Source organism: Mirounga angustirostris, unplaced genomic scaffold (genome assembly GCF_029215605.1).
Source record: "Mirounga angustirostris isolate CCGP_5_RB_7025 unplaced genomic scaffold, mMirAng1.0.hap1 SCAF_5, whole genome shotgun sequence".
Lineage (NCBI taxonomy): Eukaryota > Metazoa > Chordata > Mammalia > Carnivora > Phocidae > Mirounga > Mirounga angustirostris.
In genome coordinates, this window is record NW_026991713.1 from 100,378,255 (window position 1) to 100,406,098 (window position 27,844).

The 27,844-nt window shown below is 52.4% G+C and overlaps 1 protein-coding gene across 1 annotated transcript; it reads right to left on the minus strand.

Moving 5' to 3' along the window:
• Nucleotides 1-27,844, minus strand: SLC6A12 (solute carrier family 6 member 12). Its single transcript, XM_045874079.3, has 16 exons — nt 27,548-27,844; nt 25,356-25,440; nt 22,845-23,088; nt 16,674-16,808; nt 13,632-13,772; nt 12,774-12,861; nt 11,519-11,651; nt 10,147-10,281; nt 8,583-8,686; nt 8,149-8,273; nt 7,617-7,729; nt 6,962-7,099; nt 6,099-6,201; nt 4,192-4,292; nt 3,531-3,701; nt 1-2,334 (listed from the first exon to the last, which is right to left on the minus strand). Exons 3-16 carry the CDS (start codon nt 23,056-23,058, stop codon nt 2,197-2,199), a joined length of 1,839 nt encoding a protein of 612 aa, XP_045730035.1. The 5' UTR covers nt 23,059-23,088; nt 25,356-25,440; nt 27,548-27,844; the 3' UTR covers nt 1-2,196.

Sequence of the window (27,844 nt, forward strand, 5' to 3'; positions counted from 1 at the left end):
CAGGCTGTGAGCATAAAGCCAAGGGATCTGGAGCAGCTGAGAGTCCTGGTGAGTTTATGTGGGGAGGGCAATGGTGTCTGCAACTTCAGAGATCAAGACTGAGGCTCAGGGCCCAGTGAGCTGGGGAGAGCTGGTGTCCCCTCAGTGTGCAGAACAGGGCAACCGCCTACAACAGACAACGTCACAGTCCAGGCTGAAAGGGCCCAGGCTCAAAAGCACAGCACGCTCTGGGGAGGAGGCAGGGAGCTGAGGAGCCTGGCTGACCTTAGTCCCCATGCCCTTGCAGCTGGGCTCCCCCAAAACAAGCCAACCGTACTGGGGAGCCCTGCTGAGGCCACGGGTGGATATAGGAAGTATTTCGTTTCCAGAGGGCGTGAGCTTGCACAGGAAAGAAATGCTCAGCCAGCCAGTCAGCGAGGGCAGGGGTGAGAGCCCCAGAGGCTGAGGCCGGGCCGGGGAAGGCGGCTCTGCTCCCATCTGCCACCAGGCGGCAGCAGAAAGCAGCACACCTGCGCCACAGGTCCCCCAGGGTCAACCTGGCGGAAGCAGTTTCTCTATCCCTTTCTCCTGGACCTCCTTTTCCACCCACTAGCTAGTCCTACCAAAGCGAGCACAGATGTGCAGAGCAGTCTGAGGGAGGCAGAACCCAGGGGTCTGGATGTCTGGTTGTGCCCAGCAGAGAAGCCCTGACAGATCACGGGGAAGGATGCTGGGTGCTCTGAGGGTGGAACTCACCCTGGCTGGACCATAGATTTTTACTCTGGCTACTGGGCAGTGACTCTGGGTGACATCTATCCATGCATCACTGCAGATGGCTATCTATAGATATACAGGTGTATACGGGCAGCTTCCCTTCTTCCAGCTCCCACGTCCTGCCCCAGGCCACCGTCCCGAAGTGGCCCTCCCCCACCCCTACTCCTTCTCCTCTTTTGCCTTTGGGAGGACCTGGCATCATTTTATGGCGACCTGGGGAGAGGAGAGCATCCCACACGCAATGCCCCCCTCTCTGCGGGAGACCAGCGGGCTTTCACACACTCCGAGGAATCTCCGGAGGCAGAGGAGATGGAAAATGGCAAGAACGAAAGGGTCCAGAAGGAAATCTGGTCAGAGGAGTATGGGCTGGCAGAGGAAATGCCAAGGTAGGGATGCCAAAGTGGGGAAAGCTGCTCAGCACTCTACAGAGGAGACCCTCTCCCTCCCACCCCAAGACAGCAGACTAAACAGGAACAGGGCGAGGCAGAGAAGACTAGCACAGGGTAGCAGGCGATCCATACATGCTTGTTAACTAAGGCAGGAGGGTTTCATGGGAAGAACCCTGGCCTGAAAAAAGGAAACCAGGTTTTAGGCATAGCTATGTGAACGTGAGAAAGTCACTTTCTCTTTGGTCCTCAGTTTCCTCACCCATGAAGTCAGGAGGCTGGACAAAAGCAGGGTGGCAAATGGAGCTTCCTGGAGCACTGTATTTGGAAGGACTGTGAGGTGGGAAAGACTCCGTAATCAATTAGCAATGTCTGCCTCAGGCACAGGAAAGCACAGAACAGTCTAGGGATCATCTCTAAGTTCCTTCCATTCCAATGCTCTGTGAGTTGAGGACACATATTGCAGGAGGAGTGTGGAACCAGGGACACCTTGAGAGGCCTCCAGGAAAACTCAAGACCATGATGGCTTGTGAAGGCTTTTTGTTTCTCTAATTCCTTCCCCATGGACTCCAGAACACCAAGCCTAGGGAAGGACCCCCTCTAATGGAATGCCAGAATCCAATGTGGCGTGTTCAGTTGTCACTTCCAACACGTTGCGTTCCATCAGGCTCTCCAAGTCAAAGTGTGATACGTATTCCCGTCAGCGCTACCCTCCCAACGCGCAAATACAGGAAGCTGGAACACCCCTACAGTGGGAGCTCCCACACAGCGTAATGTGTTAGAATCAGATGGTGGACTCAAAAAAGACCACCCTCCTTTATAAATAAGAAGGTATGTTCCAACAGGATGGCGTGTTGCAGCGGGACCGCCTCTCGCCCTCCAGAAGGAGCTGCCCCAGCTGAGGAGAGAGAGCGGCCTGGCCTCTGGCTGGGGGCGCCCACGGACATCACAGAGGTTCCCAGCCAGACAGCGGTGAGGGACAGAGGCGAAGGCTGTCCACTGTGGTGGCCCTGACAGAGGTTCCTGGCCCCATAGCCACCCGGCTGCTGCCCACATCCTACAAGTGGGTCTCCTTCTCCCCAACTATTAGCCCCTCCCTTGCTGGAGAAGGCCCGCCATCCTGGCTGGTACCACCATCCAGGTGTTTCTTGGGCTGTGGCAGGCTGGGGTCAGGGGTGGTGAGCTGTCGCAGGCGCTGTGGAGACAAGAGGGAACAAATGGGTGCCACTGGTGAGAAAGGCACAGATGTTCCATCCTGTTTGTAACCCCAGGGCCCAGGTCAGGGCCAGGCACATGGGGGTGGTCGGTAGAATCTGAGTGAATACGGGAATAAATATTTTGAGAAGAGAGAAGAGACAATACTATGGTGACTAGGACCAGGAACTGGCCAGGTTCCCGTCCTTGCTCTCTTACTAACTACCTGTGCAATTGTAGGCAACCCATTTAACCCCTCTGTGCCCTATCTGTACAACGAAGATAATAATAGTACACAGCTCAGAGAACAGTGCCTGGCAAAGGTAAGTTGATCAATAAGTGCTTATTTTGGTTCTTCCTACTATTACTATTATAATGTGATCAATAAGTCCCTATTATATTATATGAGTAGTAGTACTACTATTATTACTGGTATTGGTACCATCTCCTCCCCCTGCTTCTTGCCTTGAATGCAGATGTGATGACTGGAATCACAACAACCTTCTTGTGACCATGAGGTGGTGAGCATGATGATGAAGACATGCTCAGACAGAGGTGCAGAAATATAGGAAGAGTTTGGTCCCTAGTGACCTCTTTAAGCAGCTGAACCAAATGCCAACAGCATCCATCTCTGGTCCTTCTCGATGTAAAAAGAAAATAAGCCTATTTGCTTATTGCAGGTTGGGTTTTTCTGTAACTTATAGGCCTGTTAGATTTTTACAAGTGTAATGTCTTCGTAGGACATGTTCTATCCCCTTCCAGGAAGGCGTGTCTTAAATTCTAAACAGGGAGCCTCTGCATGTGGCTCCCCAGAATTAAGATAAGAAGCCAGGAGCTTGTGTATGAAATGAACCATGATAGCTGGTTATTAGTTTCCTGGGAGCAAGGAATTTGTGCTCTCTAAATCTCTGTGTTTGGGTGCCTTTAAGTTCTTGTTGTGACTCAGTTTCCTCCTTAAGTCTCTGACAGTTTACCCTTGGTCAACCTGCCCACATGATCTGCTGGAAGTCCGATTCTGAAGGTCTAGGACTCCAGGACTTTTTAAGATTTCTGAAAATGAAACCATTGGACCAGTCTTCAAAGATTCCATGAGACCGAAGGGTTGCCCCACGCTCAGAGCTGGGCTCCACCCATGGTGTCCTGCCTACAACCTCTCTCAGCAACCCCCTTTCATGCATCACTTGCTCTGGCCCCTACCTTCTTGAAGGAACCCTGGGTCTTCAGAAGGGTGATGATGATAAAGAGTGGGACGCAGACCATGGAAGAGAGAGCCAAGAACCAGCCGATGGAGTAGCCCCAGGGAGGGTACACGTAGATGTTGTTGTATTTGAGAGGTGTGTACTTGCTCAAGGAGAAGAGGAAGGTGGCCTGGAAGGAGGGAGAGGTGGATGCAGATGAGACAGAGAGCCCTTGAAATCTTCTCTTCACCTGCTTCAATATCCAGGGACAGAGGACAAGTTAATGCACTGTGGTGCATCACTGAGGTAGACTAGTAAAAGCCATTACAAACCCTGGGCCAACGCATGCCCCCCCCCCCCCCCAAGGACTGAGACAGGAGGAGCTCTGAAGAAAGGAGGGAAGGTGGAGGAGCCCTCAGCAGGCAGACAGAAAGAGACCACTAACTGGGAAGTCGGGCAGCAGATGGAGGTGCTGAAAGAAAGGAATGGAGCAGGAACTGGAATGAGGCAGCGGAAGGAGACAGCCCCCGAAAGGAAGGGCAGGAGAACCAACCTAGAAAGGGAAATGGACCAGCCTCCCCAGGTAACTGGATAGGCAGGGAGCAGCCCCAGAACTCGGGCATCCTGTTCCCCGTCCCCGAGTCTTCTGGAGGCAGGAGGGTAGCTGGGTGGGCACATACCAGGCAAAGTCCAGGGGTCAGAAAGAGCCAGGAGATCTTCACCAAGGGCCATGGCCTGTAGCCAATCATGTCCTCAACGTTGTCATAGAAACGATCTGCCCCTGCCCAGGTGCGGTGGGAGAAAAATGCGAGAACAGGAGGAAGGAGAGAGCTTGTGGGTATTTGGGGAGGACTCACCTGGCTTTGCCCTCTTCCCCCCACCCTGTGAGGGGAAACTGGATCAAGGCACGTGAATGAGATGGGTCCCTGGCACCCCAGCCACAAGGCAGGGAGCGAGGAGGGAGAAGGGACTGCCACCAAAAAGCTGGGAGCCCTGGAGAGAGTCACCCAACTTCTCGGTGCAATCCTTCGTCCCCTTGTCTAGGGATGAAGACCCTAAATCCTAACCACAGAGGAGGGTGTGGGCCTAAAATGGCACAATGGCTAGCAAATGCTCATTTATCTATGCCGCAGAGATGAATTCGGTCTCAAGTCAAAACAGCAAAACAGCAAGGGTCCCACTGTGCTAGCTTAAAACGCTAAACTCACATAGGGCCAGAAAGCCACTGGGAAGGGAACAACAGTCTAGACTCTGGAGGAACCACTCTGCATTGTCAGGAAAGCACGGCAAGAGGCTTGATCTGTGTTTGTAGAAACACTGACTGGTTTTGTTTACTGTCCTTGTTTGCTCCAGATCCAGGCCCACCCAGTCCTCTAAGGAGGAGAGAGCTACCGATCGGGAAAGACCCTTGGAGGGCCTCTCTGGCCCTTCCTCAGCAAAGAAATAACTTCCCACTGATCACCAGTGTGCAGGAAATGCCCCCATTAGGGAGTCATTCCTTTGACTTGCAAATTTCTCCCCCAGCTAACAACCAGATACTGCTGGGAGGGTGTAAACTATTACAGTTCCTCAGCTCTTTAGAACTCACTGTGATGGAGTTTATCAGATCCTCTTTGGGAGCAAGTTCTGAGAAGCAGCAGAGGAAAATCAGAAAGACATCAGATGCTTGAGGTGAGAAGAGAGGAGACATGTCCAGGGAGAGGGAGGACACCAGACAGGAAGGCTTAGGGTAGCAAAATAAAAACCTTCCTACTCGCGGCTTTCCTACTCATGCACACTACAATGGCACCCCCATCCTCTCTGCCCCGAGCCTTGTTACATTGACAATGCGTTCCCCCAACTTGGTGCGGTGGAGCCCGAGGGTCCTGGGTATGACGATGCTTCCTCCACGTACTAGCTGTGTGAGCTCAGGCAAGAGACCTACCTCTCTGAGCCTCGCCTCCCCCTGCAAAGGGCTGCTGTGTGAGCTGCGAGATTATGTATGCCACAGTCAGCAGGTTGCTTGGCATTCAGCAGTGCATTGACTCAATGCATAAAGGATCCCCCCCTACTGTCATCAGGACTGGCTAGTCACCCCAGCACTGAGGGGGGCTGGTGGTGGAAGTCAAAGGAAGGCAGAATTCACTTCCGCAGAAGAAAGGAATGCATAACAGCCACAAGAAAAACTACCTCAAAAACAGGGGAATGAGTTTCCTGTTCAGGGAAGTATTCAAGCAAAGTCTGGGTGATAACCTAGAAAGGGAATGTGGGGATGTGGGGATGCTCAGACAAAGTGGCCCTGGCTAGGATTCCCACTGGCAAAGGGCTTCCGGCAGCTTCTGTATCAAGAAAACCGTTCCCTGTTGTTTCTAATTCCTCTCACTATTGCGGGAAATCAGTTTTGTAGAAACTACCTTAACCCAGCTCTATCTGCGATAATGAGAAATGCCCGGGTTCTCAGCGATGGATGATGAACGTCCCAGGGCAGCAATACAAAGACCTATAGAAACCAGAGGGCCGGCACAGCCCATCTCTCCTCCTGGGCAGATCACGGCCTTCTGGGGAGGGCGGGGCAGAGGCTCCTCCTCCCTCTCCTCCCTCCACTTACCGTACACCCAGCTGATGCAGAGCACTTCAAACATGGCCAGGAAGAGCAGGCATATGCCACTGGAAGCGTAATAATCAAACAGCTGGAAGATATACATCCCGCCCTGCGGAGAAGTCAGTGGAGCTAGGCAGGGCCTTGGCCAGGGTGCGCAGGGGACACGCTCCGCAGCGAGAGTGCAAACACCCAGCTGGGCCCCCATCCTGCCCAGCCCGTGGGAAGTCACTCCTTGCAACTAAAGGGAGTTGGCCTTGCCTACCCCTGCCCCCAGGCCCTTCATCTGACCTCAGGACAACAACTTCCGACAGCTTCAAAGACCTTGGCAACCGTGGGACATACACTGTTTCTTCTGCCCAGCATCCTATCTCGTAACGTAGAACCTGGCACCACCTCACTCTGAGTGTTCTCCTCTCCCTGCTCCAGGCTGGAAGCAGAGCCAGCGCTGGACACTCACCGTGTTCTTGGGAGACAGTCCCTCTCTTTCCTTGGGGGTTGGAGGGGTGGCGGCAGGTCAGCCTGAAGCTGTACCAGCGTTCTTTACTATCAGGAGGGCAATCTAGCTGAGAATGGCATTCCTGACCATGTCAGGAGAGCAGCTGGATCCAACCATACCTGAAACCAATTATCTCTAGACTTTTCAGTTTCCTAGCCCCAAAAAACTCCCTTTTCCACTCAAGCTGGCTAGCACTTGGTTTCTGTCACCTGACACCAAAAGAGCTAACTGAACACAGGTAAGGTTCTACTGTGTGGTCCCTACAACCTCGCTGTGATGAGGGCAGAGCCTGTGTCAACACCACCAAGGAGCCGATGAGGAAGGTGTGCCCCCTGGCTCCCTCACCTGGGTGGGGGCACACACCTCTGCTCACCTCCGTAACCAGGAAGAGCCCGATCAGATAGCACACGACTGCAATGGCCAGGATGAGGAGCTCTCGCCGCCCACTCTTCCGGAGCTGACTGGGGAACATGTCCACGGAGGCTGTCACCAGGCACTCCACACAGACAAACTGCGGGCAGGAGGGGAGCTGGGGTGAGAGGTGCAGCTTGCCCTTTGCCCTGGCAGCCTCTCACCCCACTCACCCATGCTGACGCACAGGAGCACAGGGGTCAAGGGCAGACGTGGGGTGGCCAGCCCTGCCCTGGCCGCATCTCTACAACAGAGGGTTCCAGCATGGGGGCTGGAGGGGGAGACATGTTCTGTCCCCAAGGCTGGGGGGCAGGGCTGAGCAGCTTGAGCTGAATGCTGGAAGGAGGCTGGAGGGCCATCTGGGAGGGGGGTGTCCCTGTATGGGGAAGGGTCAGGCCTGGGGGGAAAAGGCAGGTGGCCCCCTCACAGAATAGGTTGGTCTTGAGACGAGGGGTCACCCAATCAACTGCAAGGACAAGCCCCGAAAGCGGAGGGGGATCTGGAATGTATGGTCAGTGGGAAAGGAGATGGAGGGAAGGTAATGGCCAGAAACGCAGAAGCTGGCAAGAGGGTCGCCAGGGCAGGGAGGGGTGCAGTGGGGTGGGCGGGTGACAAACCTGGCTGTCCAGCCCTAGGAAGATGAGCATGATGAAGAAAAGACAGGACCACAGCTGCGATAAGGGCATCATTGTCACAGCCTTGGGGAAGGCGATGAAGGCCAGACCAGGACCTGCCAGGCACAAGGCACTGTCAGGAGAGTTCCCTCCTGCTCTCACTGCCCTCAGGAAAGAGCCTTCTCCCAAGGCACTGTGTGAGTGTGCATGAGTGTGTGTGTGAGAGAGAGTGTGAGTGTGTGTGTGGAGGAGTGGTGCAAGAAGGGAGGGTAGTTTCATCCATCACTTGGCTCTTCTGGTTCTGGGGAGCTGGTTTGTGCATCCATTCGTGCTTGCAGCTGTGGGTCTGCCCACCTACCCTCAGTCCCCGCTCCCTCCCCACCACCCATGGTTCAGGAGGCCCTCCTCTGTGCCAAGCAGGGCCCACAGAGGCTAAAAAGTTTCCCATCAGCCAGCTCCTGGGACTCCTTCCTGGGACCCTGGTGGAGGGATCTGTGTTCTCCCATCAGGGCCCAGACAGCAAAGTGGTACCTACCGGACTCGGCCACTTCGGAGATGGGCAACCCCTGCTCCTGGGCCATGAAGCCCAGGATGGAGAAGACCACGAACCCGGCTGCGAAGCTGGTGGCACTGTTGAGGAAGCAGAGGGCGATGCAGTCCCTGTGGGGGCGGGGAGGCGGAGGAGCCAAGGGAAAAGAGAGGAAGAAATCCCTCAGGGGAGGAGAGATCCAAAGTCAGTCATTGGGGAGCGGGGAGGGAAAAGGGAAGCGAAAGAAAGATTCGGGAGGAGAGGGATGGAAGAGAGAATGGGGGAGGGAGCAAGATCGAGGATCATTGGAAGGTGGGGAGGGAGAAAAAGAGGGAAGAAAGAAATTCAGTCTGGGAACTGAAGCTTCGATTCCCTGGCGACACTCCAGGAAGACCAGCCCCGCCACCCCAGGGTCCCCGGCACCCCATTCCGCCGATCACCTGTAGCAGTTGTTGTGGTACTTGTTGTAGCTGCCCAGGGCGGTCAGGCACCCCTGGCAGATGGCGAAGGAGAAGAAGATCTGGGTGCCCGCGTCCATCCACACCTACATGAGACCCCAAGAAAGTGGCAGGGGGTGGGGGTGGGGCAGCTGGCCGTGGCCCCTCAGACCCTGCTGGCCCCTGGGTGTGCCCTCAGGAGTCACTCACTCGCCACCCTCCACTCACATGTCACTTCACAGGCAGGCCCATTTAAATGTGGCTCTGGGGGCACTCAGGAGACCCCACATACTTGGATTTCTTGGGTGGAGGGGCAGTGCCCAGATAAGGCAGGGCAGAACTGAGAGCTCCAGGCTCACTCCAAAGCACTGAGGGCCTCAGGCAGCCAAGACTGGGTCCAAGAGCCACTTCATTAGAATATAAAGAAAAAAACCTAAGACTCCTTGGGGAAGGGGGGGTGGGGCAAAGAATGTGCTCAGACAAGTCCTAGAGGAGGAAATAAAAATGCAAAGTAAATCTGTGTGGAAATGTCCCACCTCGCAGTAGTAAAAAATAAATTAATTAAAACAATAAAATGATACTATTTTGATCTCTCAAATTATTGTAGATCAAAGGTTAAAATGAATTATTATGGAATCTCTCATGGGCCCCGGAGAAAAAAAGGGTACGTTCCAATACTGGTGGAGAAAAATCTATATTTCTCTGAAGCCAGGACATTTCAAGACACTTAAACGCACATATTCTTGGACTTAGTGATTCCAAGTCTGACTATTGTCAGAAAATAATCAGAGATGTGGTCCAAGATTTAAACACAAGGTGTCGATTGCAGCTATATATATGATCATAAAAAAAAAGTGCCTGACCTGAATGTCCAAGAATAAGAGCAGATTGATGACACCTGCCCCGCGTGTGAGTGCTCAGAGGACACGGAGCCTGGTCTATCGTGCGCACTGCCCACTCTGTCCTTAGAGCACTACCTGGCCCTTAACTGGTCCTCAGTACATTTTGGGTGAATGAGTGACTGAATGGATATTATATGCAAGTGTTTAAAATGACATTTACAAATGAATTTAATAACATGGAAAATGCTTACAATATAATTTAAATGAAAAAAGATACATATCTATATAATTATCTCAACTATGTTAAAACACAGACACACACACACACCAACTAGAAAAAAAGAGTTGGAAGGAAATCTACTAAAATGCTCATAGAGATATAGCTGATTACAAGAGATCTTTAATTGTTTTCTAGTGGGGATACATTGCCTTTATTCTTTTTTTAAAGATTTTATTTATTTGACAGAGAGAGAGCACAAACAGGGGGAGCAGCCGAGGAAGAGGGAGAAGCAGGCTCCCTACAGAGCAGGGAGCCCAATGAAGGACTCAATCCCAGGATCCTGGGATCGTGACCTGAGCCAAAGGCAGACGCTTAACGACTGAGCCACCCAGGCGCCAGATATATTGCCTTTATACCAAGAGAAAAGCAACCAGAGATTTTCAAAAGTACAGCTGTGGTTTTGGGTGGGAGACAGCGGGGAACTGGTCCCCAGCACAGCTCCTACCTGGGGGTCCTTGAGGCGAAGCAAATCTGGCTTCAGGTAATAGATGATGCCCTCATAGGCTCCAGGAAGGGTGATGCCTCGGATCAAGAGGATGATCAGCATCAGGTAGGGAAACGTGGCTGTGAAATAAACAACCTGGAGGGAAACAGGCTCAGGTCACCCCTGCTGGGGACACAGCCGCCAGGAGGTGCCAGGGAGCCTATGGCCGTCCTCCTGTCAGCCCTCCTCAGGCAGCAAGAGTGACACCCAGCTCAGCGTCAGACACCTCCTTAGAGACGCCGAGAGGGGCTGAGCACCTGCAACTCTCCACACCTTCCTTTACACATTTTAGCGGGTCTCGGGCTTCGAGGCAGGTAGAGTATGAGATACACATCAGCAGGGCAAGGAGGGAGGAAGGACGGGGAGGGGCACGAGCTTCCAGCCATAATAGTTCAAAGACTATTTTAAAATCCAGAATCTGGTCTCCTGGAATCCCTCATCCTGGCTGTTCTCCCTTTGCCCCCTGGCGAGGGTGGGTCCTGGTGACAGAGGCGGAGCAGATCTGCAGAGTGACCTGTGGCAAAACTTAAACTACTTTTCCAGGCTTAAGTCTGGAGGGGCAGCTGTGGCCTGACCTCTGGGATATGGAGACACTCTGAGGGGTCCACTCTGCTCCCTGAGCAAGCTTAGCTCCTTACCGGAGGTGACAGCAATATCTGTGTTATTATCACTGTTACTAGTTTTATTATTATTACAACAATCCTGGGAAGGGGGAGGCTGCCCCCAGAACAGGCTAATCAGAACGGTAAGTATCCTGTCTATTCCTGGCTTTAAAAAGCATGAATCATCAACCTCAGATTCCCTGGGTTGGAAATAATGGCTCAAATCTGAACTCTCTACATGTACAATAAGCCACTGTTGTCCATTCTTGGCCTGAACCCTTTTGATTATTGGAAACTCACCACTTCAAAGACAGTTCTGTTTGCTGGTTCATACCATACTACAAAAAGCGAGCTGTAAAAGTGTATGATCCTAATTGTGTCATGTACAGACATGATAGATACAGATACACGCAAACACACCTATAAAGGAAACTAGAAAGCAATATCAAGACATTAATGGGGATTAGTAGATCCAAATCTACCATGCTGGCTGGTACAGTGATTAGGGGGACTTCCGTGTTTCTTATTTTGATCTGTATGTTACTTATGTAAACAGGTTTTTTACAGTCATATTGAAAGAGAAAGTCTTTCCTTGTACTGAGCTAAACTCTTCCTACTGTTTCCCCTGTTCTCACCTTGCCTCTCCCTTACACTACCTCCTTCTTACACTGTGAGCGTCCCCATGGCTTCTGGGGGCCACAGAGAGCTTACCAGGAGCCAGAACACCTCACCTTGCCTGTGGTCTTGACCCCCTTCCAGATGCAGAAGTAGCAGATGACCCATGCCAGCAGGAGGCACAGGGCCAGCTCCCAGCGCAGGGCTCCTAGCTCATGGATGCCTGAGGTGATGCCCAAAACACGTCTCCTGAGGATGGAAAAAAAACAAAACAAAACAGGTGAATGGCGAAAGGGGACAACTTGACGTTTGTCTTCAAGTCTCTTGATTCTTAGAGCTGACCCCACAGATCTCATGTTCCAGGCTTCCCCTCCCCATCCCACTGCAGCCCCCCATGGCCACGCCATGTTCCCACCTGTGGTCTGTATGCCCCTGCTGTTAGAAGACCAAATCACGTAATCCCATAGGTATCTTTGTCTTTCTAACCATCCAGCTTTCTCTGTTGTGCAGAGAGAGATAGAGAAAGAGAGAGTGAGGGTGGTAAGTAATGTATGGATGAGCAGATGGAGAGTAGATACTTACATAGGCAGGTTGATGCACAAGTACATGGGTATCAAACAGGGGGGCTGAATATGTTTTAGTATCTAAAGAATGCAGGGAGTGGTGGAAATGTGTATGCATAAGTGTTGGTGGATGTGTGGGTTTGGGGTGACATGAGGGCATACACGTATGAGGGTGTAGGGTAGACACATGTGGGTGCTGGTAAATACGTGTGGGTTTTGGGTAAGCATGAGGGTACAGGCAGACCTTTGTAAGAACGAAGGTGGACACGTGTGGACACGGGCAGATGTAAGGCGTAGTCATGTGGAAGGGCAGAGGTGTGAATACAGGGTTTGCCAATTTCTGCAGTACCAATATGCTCACTTTGGCCAATTTCAAGCTACTAACATAACATCACTGAACACGGAGCTGGGGGTGATGTGCACCATCTGTTCTGCTGAGCTGGGGCGGACCATTTGCCCATGTGCCATGCACCAGCGAACACGGCACACGTGTCGGTAGGTGTGAAGGTGTATGTAGGTGGGTGCCTGGGGGTGCGGATGGGTGCAAGGACGCAAGTCGACATGGGAAAATGTGTGAGTCTGGCTGGACACAGGTGGACTCGGGGTCATTGGGAGTGTGTCAGTGGACAAGTATGGGTAGTTGTGAGTGTTCCCCCAGGTCCCAGTGATGTGCCAGGTGGGGGGAGGTGGGTAAGCACTGGAGAGCGTGCACAGAAAGGCTTAAACTCGCACTCCAAGTCCCAGGCCTCAGACATCCAAATTTCCTGCTTGGGGCCCCTGGCACGTGGCATCCAAGCCCAGCACCTACTCCCAGAATTCCATGACAGGTGAGGTGAAGTTCTCAGAGGGGGTTGCTGTGCGGGCTCCCGAGCGGTTCAGAAAGTCCATGCAATGCTCTGTTGAGGACAAGGGGGGCTGGGCATCAGCTAGGGACCAGATGGGGAGAGATGCCCTTTCACCCTAGTCCCCCTGACCCTCTGACCTTACAGCCTGGCAGTCCCCATCATTCCCAGTCCCAAGAACTTCCTGTGGAGCCCCCATTTTCCAGGAGTTGACCAGCCAGGTGGTTCATGGGACCAGCCCCCCTCCCTATGTTCCTCCTACTGCTCTTGTTTCAGTGAATCTGGCAGTTTCTCTGGCCACCCCGCCACCAACCTCTGACACAGAGCTCAGATCCCTCCGCCCCTGGAACCGGCCCACTCTCTCCACTCAACACACAAATGGACTGCGTCCTCGTGCCTGCTCTTCCCCCTCGATGGCCTGCTGTTCACATGGTGGGTTCCTCCTCAATCTTCAGCCCTCAGCCAGCGATTTTCTTCCCACTGTGGTACCGTTTCGGCAGTTTTGTTCACCCATAGCAATTTGTAATTATTTGATTAATTTGTCCCTTTCTACCAGTAGACCGCACGCTCACAGAGCGCTGGGCCACGGGGCTTGTGCTCAGCCGTCTATGTCTGGCACCCGGCACGGAGTGAGTGATGATAACCCCTCGCAGTGGCACAAAACATTCACAGTCGGGTGGGGTTTTCGGTTCTCCTGGTGGCTAGTCCAGATTCCCACAGAAGGGTCAGCCAGCAGGACGGCACCAGGGCCCGCACAGCCCGGCTCTGAGGCAAGGGTTTCCCCCAGGGAGAGGCCCCAGCCCAGGGGTTGAAACCATGGATACCTGTGTTCCAGCTATTGCTACAGGTCGTCCAGGGCAGCTCAGAGGTGAAGGAGCTGAACAGGTAGAAGAGGGCCCAGGCCAGGATGATGATGTAGTAGATGTTCAGATAGGACTCGATAACCACAGAAGCCAGACCAATGCCTACGGGAAGAGGGGAGGCATGCGGGAGCAACAAGGAGAACCCAAGAGATCAAGTTAGCCCAGCAGAGCCACACGGAAGCCTCCCGCCGCGGCTAGAAGGGGATTGGGTGCCACCCGAAGACAACCACCAGGATTTCTTTATTGGCCCGAGAAGCCACAGACAGCACATTTTTCTAAGAAACACAGGTTACAGATCACCACAGTTTGCATTCTTCCAGTTTTGCAATATATATATTTGAATGTATATCTTCTTTTTTTTATTTTTTTATTTTTTTCTCATTATGCATAATTTACTTGACATATCTTTTTTTTTTTTTTGAAGGAGATAAACTCTGGAAGGATTGTCATCCAAAAGCTACCTGTGGTTCTCTAGGTGATAGGATTTCGGTTCACTTTTTAAAGGTTTTTTTTTCCCTTTTGTCCATCTGCATTCTCCAGTTTTTCTACGACAATCACACATTACTTGTAAAATGAAAAAGGGCAAGAAGAACAAAGGAGTAAGTAGGGAAGTCTTGGTAAGAATCAGTCTCAGGATAAGAGCAAAAACCAAAAGAAACCAGCAAAGAAAAAAAAAGAAGAGGTCGCTGGTTGTCGAGAACCCTGGAGCCTGAGTGGGTCTCAAAATGCCAGCTCACCGCCCAGTGAGGGGCAAGAGTGTCAGCCGAGGCGGGACCTGTGCGCCCAGGTCGGACGCAGGGGAGCAGTCTGGAGGCTGGCCGTGGGGCTGGGAGGGAGCAAGGGCAGGCGCAGTCCCCCCTCCCCTCGCCTCCCCCCTCCCCGGCCCGCCTGCTCCTGCAAACGTGGGATCTTTTCCACAGTCATTTTAAAAGTAGCACGTTGCCAGGGCGGCCGTTAGTCCCGAGGTGTGAAAGCAGGCGGAGGAGTGGGCGCCGCGCCCTGTCCCAGGTCCCAGTCGCTCCGCGTCCTGGGGAGGTGCCCGCGGCCCGGGAAGCCGGGGCTCCAGGATGACTTAAGGAAGCACAGCCCCGAGGCAGGTCGGAAAATCAATGCCGACTGTCCACAAAACCAGCCCTTGGCCGGGGAGCCCACCCTGATTGTCTGTTCCAGCGGGCCTGGCCAACTCGACCGGAGCACCCCCCGCCCCCCGCCCCCGTGTTTTCCTGCGTTTGGGTCTCCGCAAATCATGCAGGCGTGGGGGGCAGGGGCGCCCTAAAGCGACCGTGGGCTGGGGCCTCGGGAGGAGCGGCGGCCAGGGCTGCTGATGGCGCGGAGGGTCCCCGGGGAGCCGGGCGGCCGGGCTGTTCGGAGCGCGCACACAGACACCCACACACCCAAACAAGCGGCCACTGTGCGGCCACTCGCCGCCGGAACGCGCTGTGCTCCCACCGCCTGTAAACACCCGACCGGACCCGGGAGGAGGCGGGGAGCCAGGCTGGGAGGAGGGGGTGCCCCATCTCTGAGGGTAGGGATGATCTCAGGGGAGGAAGCTTGTGCCTGTGTGTAAACTGAGGAGGGAGGGAGGGTGGGTGAGCACAGGGTGTGGCCTCCGTGTGCTGGGAGGGTGAACTGCGGGGTGGGTGCCATCAGGCCGGTGGAGGGCAGGTAGCAGGCAGCCTGGACCCTCCCACCAACATCGGGGCACACACCCTGAGACTCCAGGCCTTGGAGTCTCTGTCTCTTCAACTTGGCCAAGAGGGAAGGAGCAGTAATCCCTCCCCCCAACCCCCATCCAATGCTTGGTTTGCTCACCCGATCTGTGGTGACTGCCTTGGAGAGTTAGTAGATACCTGCCAGAGAGGCCAGCCCCGCCTTTTGCCACCCAGGAGCTCGCTTGGTCCTAGGGATAGCACGCAACTGGGTGGGACATTAGGCGACTGCTGGGCTCCAGAGCAGAACACGGAGACACTGCTCTGGCTGAGGCCACAGTCGCCCAGCAGGACCCAGCACTCCTAAGTAGAAACGTATGTGGGCCAAGCTTCGCCCCTCCCCAGCCCCTCACTGCTGCTCTCCAGGGGTCCCATGGGTGCCCCAAGAGGAATGAGTACCAGATGAGCCTGGTCCCCGCAACCAAACCCCCAATTGGTGGTCGGGTTCCCAGCCTGCTCAGGAGCCAGGTTTTCCCCCCATGCCCACCTGAGCATGGTGGCTACAGCCCAGCTGAGTAGGCTGTAACCCCAGATAGCCTAGTCCCTGGGGCTGCCTCCAGACTGACGTGAGGGAAAGAGTCCTCTCCTCATTTCCCATAGGCAAGGAACCTCTCAGAGACAAGGGCTGGGGAGTCCCCCCAAGGGGACTGGCCCAATCAGCTAAAGATGGGGTGGGGAAGGACACCCCAAGCTGCTCACATTAATACTAGCAAGTCCATAGAGAGAACAGGAGCTGTCCCTAACCTAATCCCTAACCTAATTCCTAACATGGGAAAAAGCATGAATTTTCAGCTCAGGGAGACCTGGGTTCAAATCCTCAGTAAATGATCTCATTTTCTCATGTGGAGGATCCAATGAGGAAATGCATGTCAAGTGCTTGCCGGAGCCCTAACACATAGCCGGGCTCAGGGGACGTTAGCCATCGTCATCATCGCGATGGTTATGTACCTCGGCGGCACGTCTGGGGCCGCGCCATGTACACCAGAACAGCATTCCAGGAAGCTGATGAAGAGGAAGCTCCAGGATTCCTCACTTGCAAAAACTCCTTCCAAGCTCTGCATCTGATTTTGCACTGGTGATTTTGTATTGTCTTTCTTGAGACGTGACTTCCTCCCCAGGATCTATAAGCTTTGGGCCCCCCAAAGTCTGATAACTCTTCCTGTGTCCCCCACAGCACTTCGCACAGGATGAGAGTAATGAAGAAGAAGGTGGTGGCAGGGAAGGAAAGGGGAGGAGCGATGGAGGGATGGAGGCGCTTGGTGGCCCTGGTAGGAGGACAAAGGGGAACACTCACCCTGGAGAAGGGGACAGATCTTCCTCCAGGCTGTCACGCTGCCTTGGCTGGTGTACTGGCCCAGCGCCACCTCCAGGAAGAACACTGGGATGCCGCAGGTGAAGAAGAAGATGAAGTAGGGGATGAAGAAGGCTCCTGTGGAACAAGAGGGGGCAGGGGCTGAGTCCTCGACCCATCTGGGAGACCAGCGTCCCACTGCTTGGCATCCTTGATCTCCCTCCCCACCCTCCCAGGGGCCCACGTCGGCTTCCTCCTGTCTGCGAACAGGGCAGGCAGAAATTTTCCAGTCTGAACCCCATTCAGGATAGGAAAGACCTTTGAAGAAAAGGGAGTGCACATTTAGGTGGAAATCCTAATAGATGCACTATTTATTTTCCCAGTGTGCTTCACAAACTTAGTCCATTTATTATTTTTGGAACCAAAACATGTGTTCTGTATAATTTGATATGCTTATTAAATTATCAAGTGTGTTACATTTTAGAGAAAACCAAACAAAAACACCTCGGAAAAATTGCTTTTCCTCTAATAATTTTCAGATGTTTTTTTCCCTCCACCAGGCTCTGATCCAAACTGGGGTCCCAGCAGAGAAGGCCGTTTCTCTGCTCAGGCAGATTCTCGGGCACTGGGGTTTCAGCAGTTATGTGATTAGGTGCTGACCTACAGCCCCCACAGGAGGCCAGGCCAAAAAAGCATCCAGCAAAGTGGGGAACTTAAAGATAATGCTAAGCCGCTGGTGCCCACTTCAGTCACTGAGACATATACCTGAGGATGGAAAAAAAAAAAAAACAGATGGGTGAGCAGATTATTGTTTACTGCATCAAAATAACACTTAGCACTTATGTTGTGCTTACTGTGTGTAAGGCATTCTTCTAAATGCTCCACCAACATCAGAATCCTCACAGAACCACCTCCCATGGGGCAGGTACCACTGTTGTCCCCATTTTACAGATGAAGAGACTGAGGCATCACGCCAAGTGGTCCGAACCTGAGTCTGTGCTCTTACCCAAGTAATCCACATTACTTTGCAGGAAAAATAGAAAGTACAAAGGAGGAAAAAGGAAAAAAAATATTGTATAGCCTTCCAATTTTCTTATAAACACACACACACGCGCACATATATACATATATATTTGGCAAAAAATGAGAACCTACTATATATTCCTTGACTACCATTTAAAAACCTATCATGAACCTATTATATCAATAAATATAGAAGGCATCATTTTAATGCCCGTATCATATTCCACCGTAAGCATGTATCTTAGTTCATTTCATCGATACCTCCACTGGCCAGGTATCTTTGGTTGTTTCATTAGACACCCCACTGCGATCCATTGTCCACATCCTTGTGCACTTAGCTAACTGTCTCCTCAGTATAAATTTCCAGTGGACAAATTGGTAGGTCAGAGTGTATGTACTTTTTTTTTGCAATAAAATATATATAACATAAATTTTACTTTTTAACCATTTTTAAGTGTAAGGTTCAGTGGCATTAAGTACTTTCACTCTGTTATCCAACCATCACCACCATCGATTTCCAGAACCTTCTCAGCCATCCGAATCTGAAACTCTGTAGCCATTAAACACTAACTCCCTATTCCCTGCCTCTCCCTGGCCCCTGGTAACCACCATTCTACTTTTTGTCTATGAATTGTTTTTCTAGACACCCTATATAAGAGGAATCATGCAGTACTTATGTTTTTGGTGTCTGGCTTATTTCACCTAGCTTCATGTCCTCAAGGTTTATCCATGCTGTTTTCAGGCTGAATAGTATTCCCTCATGTGTATATATCACATTTTGTTTATGCATTTGTCCATTGATGGACATTTGGGTTGCTTCCACCCTTGGAGCTTGAACAGTTTTTTAAGGACTTTGACATGCATTTCTGAATCGCCCTCCCAGCCTCTTCTACCCATCTGCACCGCCAGTAGCAATATGTGAGAGTGAAGGAGAAGGATCTGTGAGTCTTCTGGGCCCTCCGGAGCCACAGCAACTGGTAATTCTCCAAGTCCTGAAGTCCTTTTTAACTCTAGCTTTGCCCGCACATCCTGAGTAACACCACTGACGCCGGTTCACGCGGCTTAGGTGGTTACAGGGGTGAGGCTGAGGGGCTCTCCCAGAGGGCGCTTTACAGGAAGTCTGTGGTGGCATGTGACCCATGGGCCCCTTCCTGCTGGCTGTGCGCGGAAGCCCTTCCCTCTCCTGAAGGGGACGGCCTCAGCCCTACCCTTGGCACATAGACTTCTGCCCCACAGAAACCGGGGAGAGCTCAGGAGGCCTGGAGCTGGGCCACCCTCAGGCTGAGTCGGGCCTGGAGGGTCAATGCTAGGCCCCGGCCACAGCAGGCAGTGGGAGGAGGTTGGTCCTGGAGCGCCTACAGGCATCAGTTCTTGGCTTTCTCCCTGGGTTTTCAACATACTATCACTGCAAACATCCTCCCCTCGGAGTGAGAATCCTCACTCGGGGAGATGGACCTGGCCCACAGTTCCCTTAGCATCTGCCCATGCTCTGGGCACGAGCAGCCGGATGAGGCCCCCCAGGGATCTGTGAGGACAGGGTGACTTGGGACGCATTTATAGTCTCTCTCCCTTTGCTCTAAGGTATGCCTTATTAGCTCTGCCAAGCACTTACTCCGGAACCACTAGCAATCTGGAAACTCAGAATTCATAAAATTCTCTTTTGGGGTGAGCCATTTTTTGAGGATGATCTAGTTTAGCAACTCCCTGGGTTTTTTTTTTGTAACCAAAGATATTATTACACCAATAACACTATTTTTTCATCCCTCTTGAAAGATTTTTCTCTACGGAACCGTTGGTTAACTAATTATTAATTCATTATGAATTGATTAATATATCAGTAAACACTATATTTAACTGCTTTTTTTCTTATTTATTTATTTTTTTTAAAGCAAGGCAGACTGCCACCTGCAGTGCCTCATTTGGACGTGTCTGGAGTCTCAGAAGCTTGATTACCCTACGTTCTCCTACAAATGGACCTGGAGAGCTTGTTTGGGGGTCCTAGCAGGGGAGTGCGGCTACTCGTATACCCTTGATGGAAGAACAGTCCTCCCCTATCAGGGAAGGTCGTCCTCTTGGACCAAGCGCGCAGCTTCGGGCAGGGCGCCCGTGGAGCGGTGTGGGAAGAAGGGGACACCTGCCTAGCCAGCCAGATCACAGAACCACCTCAACCGCATCAACCCTGGCAATCAACGGGGTGCCAGATGTCGCAGCCAGATCGCCCTCACATCCTAACTGCTAACTAAAGAGTTATGGTCAGCTCAAGATAAACCCTATCATCATAGTGAGTTAGTACAATTCTAGCCTAAAGCAAAAAGGTGACATTTGAGTTAGTCGGTGAAGTCATGTTCCCACGTAGATCCATTATTAAGTTTCTGAAACAAGGAAACCTACATTCCTACTTTCCTGGACCCCCAAAGACCAGTGACCTGAGATTGGGACCCCTGACCTTGCTCCACCCCTCATGTAGGGGAGGATGAGGGACATAGGATAGAGGGGTGGCAGGGTGGGTGTCCTCCCCGGGTACTTAGGTTGGGACAGAGCTAATGCGAGAACACAGACTCTGCCCAATAACTGCGATCCAGCACTGCCTCTTCACAGACGACCCAGGCTCAGCGCGGTGTCCCTGCACACTGTCCTAGGCGCTTGTGTCCCCATGCTGCCCCACAGCCAGGACTGAGGCCACGGCCACAGTGCAGCCACCAGGCAGGACAAGGAGGTGTGGGCACCCAAACCAGAAAACCTGTCCCCTGGACCCTCCTTCTCCCTCCTTTTCAGATGGCAGGGCAAGTGATGTGCAAGCCAGTGAACCAGGTGCCCAGGCCCGCAGCTCCCAACCACTTCTATGATCTTGGGCAAGTCGCTAAACATCCCTAGGAACCTCTGGGCGCTCTATGAAATGAGTGCTCAGCCTGGATCATCTTCAGCTGGAGCACGAACGCCCTGTGTGTCCGTGAAACTGGCCTGGGGCAAAGAAACAAGTCGCCGCCCCTACCACTTCTCCCCGCCTTCCCTAATCTCTGGCCAGCATTCACCCCCCACTCCCCAGCCTCGCTCCATAGCCCTCACCTGCCAGGAAACCCCATTTCTATTTCTTGGAACCATTAGTTCAAGTAGTTGGTAATAATACTATAAGGTTGGAAACACAAAACAAGATACCGGGTAGATGCTCAGTAAACACCTGCCAAAGTAAATAATGGGGGTGCCTGGGGGGCTCAGTCGATTAAGCATCTGACTCTTGATTTTGGCTCAGGTCATGATCCCCTGGTCATGGGATCTGAGCCCCATGTCAGGCTCTATGCTCAGCGGGGAGTCTGCTTGAGATTCTCCTCCCCCTTGGCTGCTCCCCCCCATCTCCAAAATAAATAAATAAATCTTTTTTAAAAATTAAATATGAATAGTGTTATAAGGGTTTTCTATTTTTTTTAAAGATTTTATTTATTAGAGAAAGAGACAGAGAGAGGGAGGGAGGGAAAGAGAGAAAGCACAAGCAGGGGCAGCGGCAGGCAGAGGGAGAAGCAGGCTCCCCCCTGAGCAGGGAGCCCGACGTGGGGCTCGATCCCAGGACCCTGGGATCATGACCTGAGCCGAAGGCAGACGCTTAACCGACTGAGCCATCCAGGCGTCCCTATAAGGGTTTTCTAAACAATAATTATCTTTAAATAGGAATGTTTCTTCTTTTTACCTTTCTGGAATGTTTCAGATTTCACAATAAATGTGTACAATTTCCACAAGAAGAATAAAGGTATTTTCAAAAGGCAAAGATGAATCTGTCCAGTCACAAATAAATTCATATAAATGAATACTTCCATTTGTATGAAAATTCCAAATAGGTAAACCCATAGCCACAGAAAGTAGATTAGTGGTTGCCAAGGGCTGGCAGCAAGAGGGAATAGGGAGTGACTGCTAATGGCTTCAGGCCTTCCTTCTGGAATGATGAAAATGTTCTAAAATCGGTTGTGGCGATGGTTGCACAATTCTATGAATATACTAAAAGCCTCTAATTGTACACATAAAAAGATTAATCTGGCCCCTTCCCACCATACCCCTGCTCATTTTTACTACCAGTGCTGAAAAATAATAAAATTATGTTGCTTTAATTAAAAAAAAAATCAGAGACGGGCGCCTGAGTGGCTCAGTCGGTTGAGCGACTGCCTTCGGCTCAGGTCATGATCCTGGAGTCCCGGGATCGAGTCCCGCATCGGGCTCCCTGCTCGGCGGGGGGTCTGCTTCATCCTCTGACCCTATCCCCTCTCATGTGTTCTCTCTCTCATTCTCTCTCTCTCAAATAAATAAATAAAATCTTTTAAAAAAAAAATCAGAGACAAGATCATATTTCTCTGCTCAAATTCTTCAACCGTTCCCATCTCAGAGCAGAGCCTATTAGATGTGAGCCCTGTGACCTCTCTGATCTCTTCTACTCTTCTCCACATCTGTCACTGCCCCACTGTTCTTCAAACAGGCCAGGTGCACTTTCACCCCAGGACTTTGCACTTGCTTTCCCCTCCGTTTGGAATGGTCTTCACCTGATCTCCATCTGTAAGACTCACTCCTTTACCTCCTTCAAGTCTTGGTGCAAATGTCACCTCCTCAGCACAAGCTTTCCTGGGCACCTTACTTCACCTTTTCAACCCTTCCCCCCTCCCCTACATCTCCAACGACCCAGCATTCCCTACCCCTCATCCCTGCTTGGCTTCTCACCATTCCACTCCTCACCATCAACATCCCATGCATCTTACTTCTTTGTCTGTAATCTGCCACCCTGCGCTAGAATACATATAACACACAGAATGTGTTCTGTGCTGTATCTAGAACAATGCCTAGCCCAGGAGAGGCCCACAGTAAAATACTAGCTGAATGAATGACTCCTATCAGCAACCAGCATTATACAGAATCATGAAAGACTAGTATATCCTATCTTGTTACACACTCAGATTCCTTGGTCCTACCCATTGCCTCCATTACCCTTCACCATGGCCCTGGGAGGCATCATCCCTATTTCACAGAGGAGGACCCTGAGAACCCCCGGGCCCTCCAGCTCCATGCCAGCCTCCTTCCATTTTACCACATCGCCAGGCAGGAGGCGCCCAGGTAAGCCCTGCCTGCGGTCAAGGCACAGCTCTCCCCACCACGCCTACCTCAAAATGAACTCACCACCTCCATTTTTGTAGCAGAGATAGGGAAACCTCCAGACATTCCCCAGCCCAATGATCTCCCCGGCCACTGACAGCACAAACTCCATCTTGTTGGTCCATTGGCCCCGATCCTTCACCTGGTCCTCGCCTTCCTGTTCCAACTTCTCTCCCTCCTCAGGGAGCCAGGAGACCACGGGAGGCCCGTCCTCGGGGACTGCCACTTTTCTGTCCATGGCGACGTGATGGACCGGGAGGCCGCGGAGCTGGGAGAGGGCAGGATGGTGAGCCTGGTGTGACAAGAAGGGGTGAGCCGTACCACCCCGAAGCATGCCTTCCACCCCTGTTTTCTTCCTCTTGGCTTTGATTATTGTTGGAATATTGCGGTAACATTTCCCATTGTTGGAATATGGTTTAATATCTTGGGCTGCTGATTTTCTTCCCAAACTCTCCATGACTTTTACACCGAAAGTTACACTTTGCTCTCATGACTTGGAGAACAAATAGGGAGCCAATCTTCGTTTGCCCATTTTGCAGAGGGGGACATCCAGGCCTTGACCGGTGAAGTGGCTTGCTTACGACCATATAGGAGTAGACTGGGAGGAAAAGGCTTGGGGGTCTTTCATTCCGAGTCCCTTCTTTTTTTATTTTTTTATTTTTTTTAAGATTTTATTTATTTATTTGAGAGACAGAGAGAGAAAGAGCACAAGTCAGGGTAGAGGGGCAGGGGGAGAGGGAAAAGCAGACTCCCCGCTGAGCAGGGAGCCCGATGCGGGGCTCGATCCCAGGACCCTGAGATCATGACCTTAGCCGAAGGCAGACGCCTAACGATTGAGCCACCCAGGCATCCTCCGAGTCCCTTCTGATATTTACAGCCAGCCACCGTCCCCGCTCGCCCGTCTGCCCAGCTCCACAGTGTCGGGTGAGTGGCACCCGCCCAGCCTCCAGCCTCCAAGCCAGAAGGGATCAAAGCCTGCCAGGGGTGACAGGAGGTCAAAGGGCAGGTGTGGCCCAGGTGACTGCATGGTCTTCTGCTAGCTGGTTGTGTGCTCATTCCTATGCCAGGCAATCGATCAACTCAGGGTAAACATGGGAGCCAGCTAGCTCTGGGCGTCTGATTGGAAGGGAAGGAGAAGGTGGGGCCTCTGAACAAGGCCAGATGAGACCCGGGATTGGTGCCAGGACCAAGTATAGGCCTTCGAGGGAAACCTGGTTCTTCTTCCTTCTCCGTTGTACCTCTGCCCTGAGAACAAGCAAGGAGGGGTCCTGGCGGTCGATCCCAGAGCGATTCTCACTGGGGTGGTGGTCTCCTCAAGGGAGACCCAGACGTGGCTGAGCGTGACAGCAGGTCACTGCCCTTCCTGACTTCCTGTTCTCCTAAAGAGCCCAAAGCTCACTGGACTGCCAGAAAAATGACGTGGTCTCTCTTGGTCTACTCTGTCCCTATCGCTGTCCATTTTCAACCTCCAGGAGATAAACTGCGGCACTGTGGTGTTGTACCTGGAGTCCTTGTTTGCCTTCCCCCCCTCCCCCCACACAGCCACCCTGAGGCCACCTCCACCTTGGCTCCCGAGGAGCTGCCAGGAGGAGGTGATCTGGCCCCAGAGGGAAGCACCCACCCAGCACCCCTCACCTCCGGGGGGCGCTGGGGAAATCAAAGTGACCCTAAGCTACCAAGTGCTCCATGCCCCTCCAAGGCTCTAAAGAAACACAAGGGATTCTTTTTACTAAGTGTCTGTGTTTATTTGTTGGTCCTTTTAACCCAGGCAACAGCCCAAGCCCAAGTCGGTTAAAAAGGTGTGGCAGGAGCCATTTGAGGTTATGGAAATTTTTGAAGGTGACTTGGAGGACAGGTTATCCCAGGAATGGGAAAGCCTGTCGGGGTTAGATTCTGGTATTGGGACCTACTCAGAGGTTTCCACTGCAAGCTCACCTCAGGAAGAAAGATGAAGAGAGAAGCGCCTAATGGAAATCAGAGGTCTTCAGCCCCTGATGTAAGGGAGGAGGAGGGAAGGAAGGGAGAGAAGAAGGCTTCCAGGTTCAGAGGAGACCATCAGACCCTAGGAGTGGGGGAGGCTTTGAGAACCAGAGTGTCAGGTTGGAAGAACAGGGCAGTTTGGCCCTGGGGGAAAGAGTTGGTGCTACCTGAACCAACTGTAGATGTTGCTACAGAATTGGGGTTTGGGCACCCTGAGGAGTGGCCCCGGAATCGTTATCAGACAAATGAGTGGATGAATGAATGAATTCAAAAACATTAACGGAAAAAACACCAGGCAGGAAACCTAAGGTCTAGTCCAGACCTAACCAATAATAATATTAATAAAAGTTAACATTTGACTAATTGTTGTGCCAAAAACCTACACTTCTTCATATGCGTTATTAAATTTCATCCTCATTAAAATCTTTAAAGTAGGTATTACTATTAAGTCCATTTTATCAATGAGGAAATGAAGCTCAGAGAGATGAAGGAACAGGACTTGACACCTTGCAAGTATTCAGTAAAACTATTTTTAAATGATTTGAATGAACTCACCAATACAATAAGCAATGGAGCGGAGTCTCTAACTTGCTGTATGAACTTAGGCAACTCACACTTCCTCTCTGGGCTTTAAGTCTCCCTGGAAGAGAGAATGAGCCATTCAACAGGGGTGCTGGGAGGGTGGGGGATAAAAATAAGATCCATAAAAGACAAGGAGAGATTTTTTGCCTTTGCTTGCCAAGCCATAGTGTAGCTCAGCTCAGGGTGAGCCCAAGCACAAAGGTTTCCAAGGGGGTGGACAGGAGACAAGCCTTCCTGTTCTCAGACCAGAAGCAGCTATGACAGGGCCAAGCTGTCCTCAACAGTGGAAGGAAGAGAGACCTGGTGGGGCCAAGGAATAAGCGAAGGGAAGACCAGAGGAGAGTGCAGGACTGCGAAGCAAATCTCAGAGCCCAGTTTGGGTGCAGGGTTTGGCTTGTATCGGGATGGGGAAGACAAGAAGAGAACACACACTGATGAGCTGATACTGATGCAACATATTTTTTTTTTAAGATTTTATTTATTTATTTGAGAGAGAATGAGAGAGAGCACATGAGAGGGGGGAGGGTCAGAGGGAGAAGCAGACTCCCTGCCGAGCGGGGAGCCCGAAGCGGGACTCGATCCCGGGACTCCAGGATCATGACCTGAGCCGAAGGCAGTCACTTAACCAACTGAGCCACCCAGGCGCCCAACAACATATTTTTTTTAAGGGTTACTGGAAAGATCATAATTTATGGGTTAGAGTGAAAAAACGGAATGGCAGAATGAAAGCAAGAGCATGTGGAAACGAAAGCTGGCCCCGAGCCATGGTAAATCAAGAAGAAACAGGCCTTCAGTGCAGCAAGTGGTATTCAAGTTAGACTCAGGGAAGAAATGTTGAGGTGGAGGTCAGGCATAAACACAGGCTGTACAGAGCTCTGCTGTGGGAGCTCCTTTTCAAAGCCAAAAGGACGGCATGCCCCCCTACCCTCCTTACCCCGTCCCCACTGTGCCCTTCCACCCCTAGCCCACTTGCAAGGAATAAACAGTGTTATCCACAGTCAAGATGACTTCCAGAGATCTCCCCCTTCCCGAGATCAACCCCGTCTCAGCTCTGCCACCTCTCCAGCCCCTAACGCCCCCTTCCCACCTCTGCTAAGCTGGAGCAGGATACGGGGTCATGCATTGGAGCTCACCACACGTCAGTGCCCTCCAGAAGCCAAGACACCTACATCCACACTGGGCTCAGTGCAGCCCACCAAGAAAATCTTCAAGAGGCTAGCAAGTCCAAAATTAACCGTTTTCAGGAGCTGGGCATGGGGCTAGGAGGAGGAGGTCTGGTCAGGGTCTAGCAGAGGAGCAGACAGGTGGCGAAATGCCGCTCCCGCCATGCTGCTGGGATCCCAGCTCGGCCCCATCACCCTCCCAGTCCAGCACAGGAATGGCCCAGCCCCGGACCCGGGGGGGGGGGTGCGGGGGGCGCGGCGGGGCACGGGATGCCCCAGGCCCTGCTGCAGCCCACACCCACATACCAGTTCCCCTTTCTGTACACACACTGGTGCCATTCCTGTCACGTCCCTTTGCACACACATACCTGTGTGCATGGCACCAAAACCTGACTCCGGCTAGTCCCTCACAGCCTGGGGGCTGCCGGGTTAGGCTGCTGGCCGCCTGCACCTCCCCACCACTCCCTTGTTGCCCTTCTCTGGCACAAGCATGCTCACGCCTCCCCAAAGCCTGAGCTGGGGCAGCTTCCTCCTTCTGGGAGACGCTTGGCTCCCTGCTTGCGCTGCTTGACCCATGGGGGAGGGCAGGAACCCCTCATCTGCATGGCTAATTGCAGGTCATGGGTCTTGAGGGATGCCCAAGATTTGTCCCGTCTGCTCTTCCTTCCCATCTCCCTGGGTACTGTCTGCTTCTTCCCCTCGTTCCCTCATCCAGGTGATCACCCCTCCTTCACCTACTCCCTAGAGCCAGCCCCCCACCTAGGGTCTTTCCCAGGCTCGTCCCTGAGCAACTTAGAAGCTGTGGGTGGCTTGGGGGAGCCGGGGTGATGCCCCTGGTCCTAAGATGCCCCAACATCAGACTTACCTTCAGCCCCAGTCTTTTGTACCACAGACACACACAATCCTACAAAACCTTGCCTCCCAGGACTCACCCCTCCAGCCCCTCTGAGGCACCCTCTAAGGGACTGCAAAGACACAGCCCGTCCTCTGCTTCCTGCTCACCTCAGTCCCGAGCTCGGCTCCCGTGGTCAGCTCAGCTCCATGCCTCCGGTCCCCGGGACAGTGGCGGGGAAGCCCACACAGCCGGGACCTGAGAGGGGAACCAGCCTCCACCTTTGCTCCTTCTCCTGTTCCTCCCAGCTCAGAATCCCATCCGAGTTGTCCCAGGACTCCCAGACAGAAAGCAGCTCTGTGTGTGTGTGTGTGTGTGCGCGCGCTCACGCACACCAGTGTATTGGGAAGTGAAGGGACAGAGAAATACCACAGCAACAGGAGGGACTGAAGCCAAAAGTTTGTGCA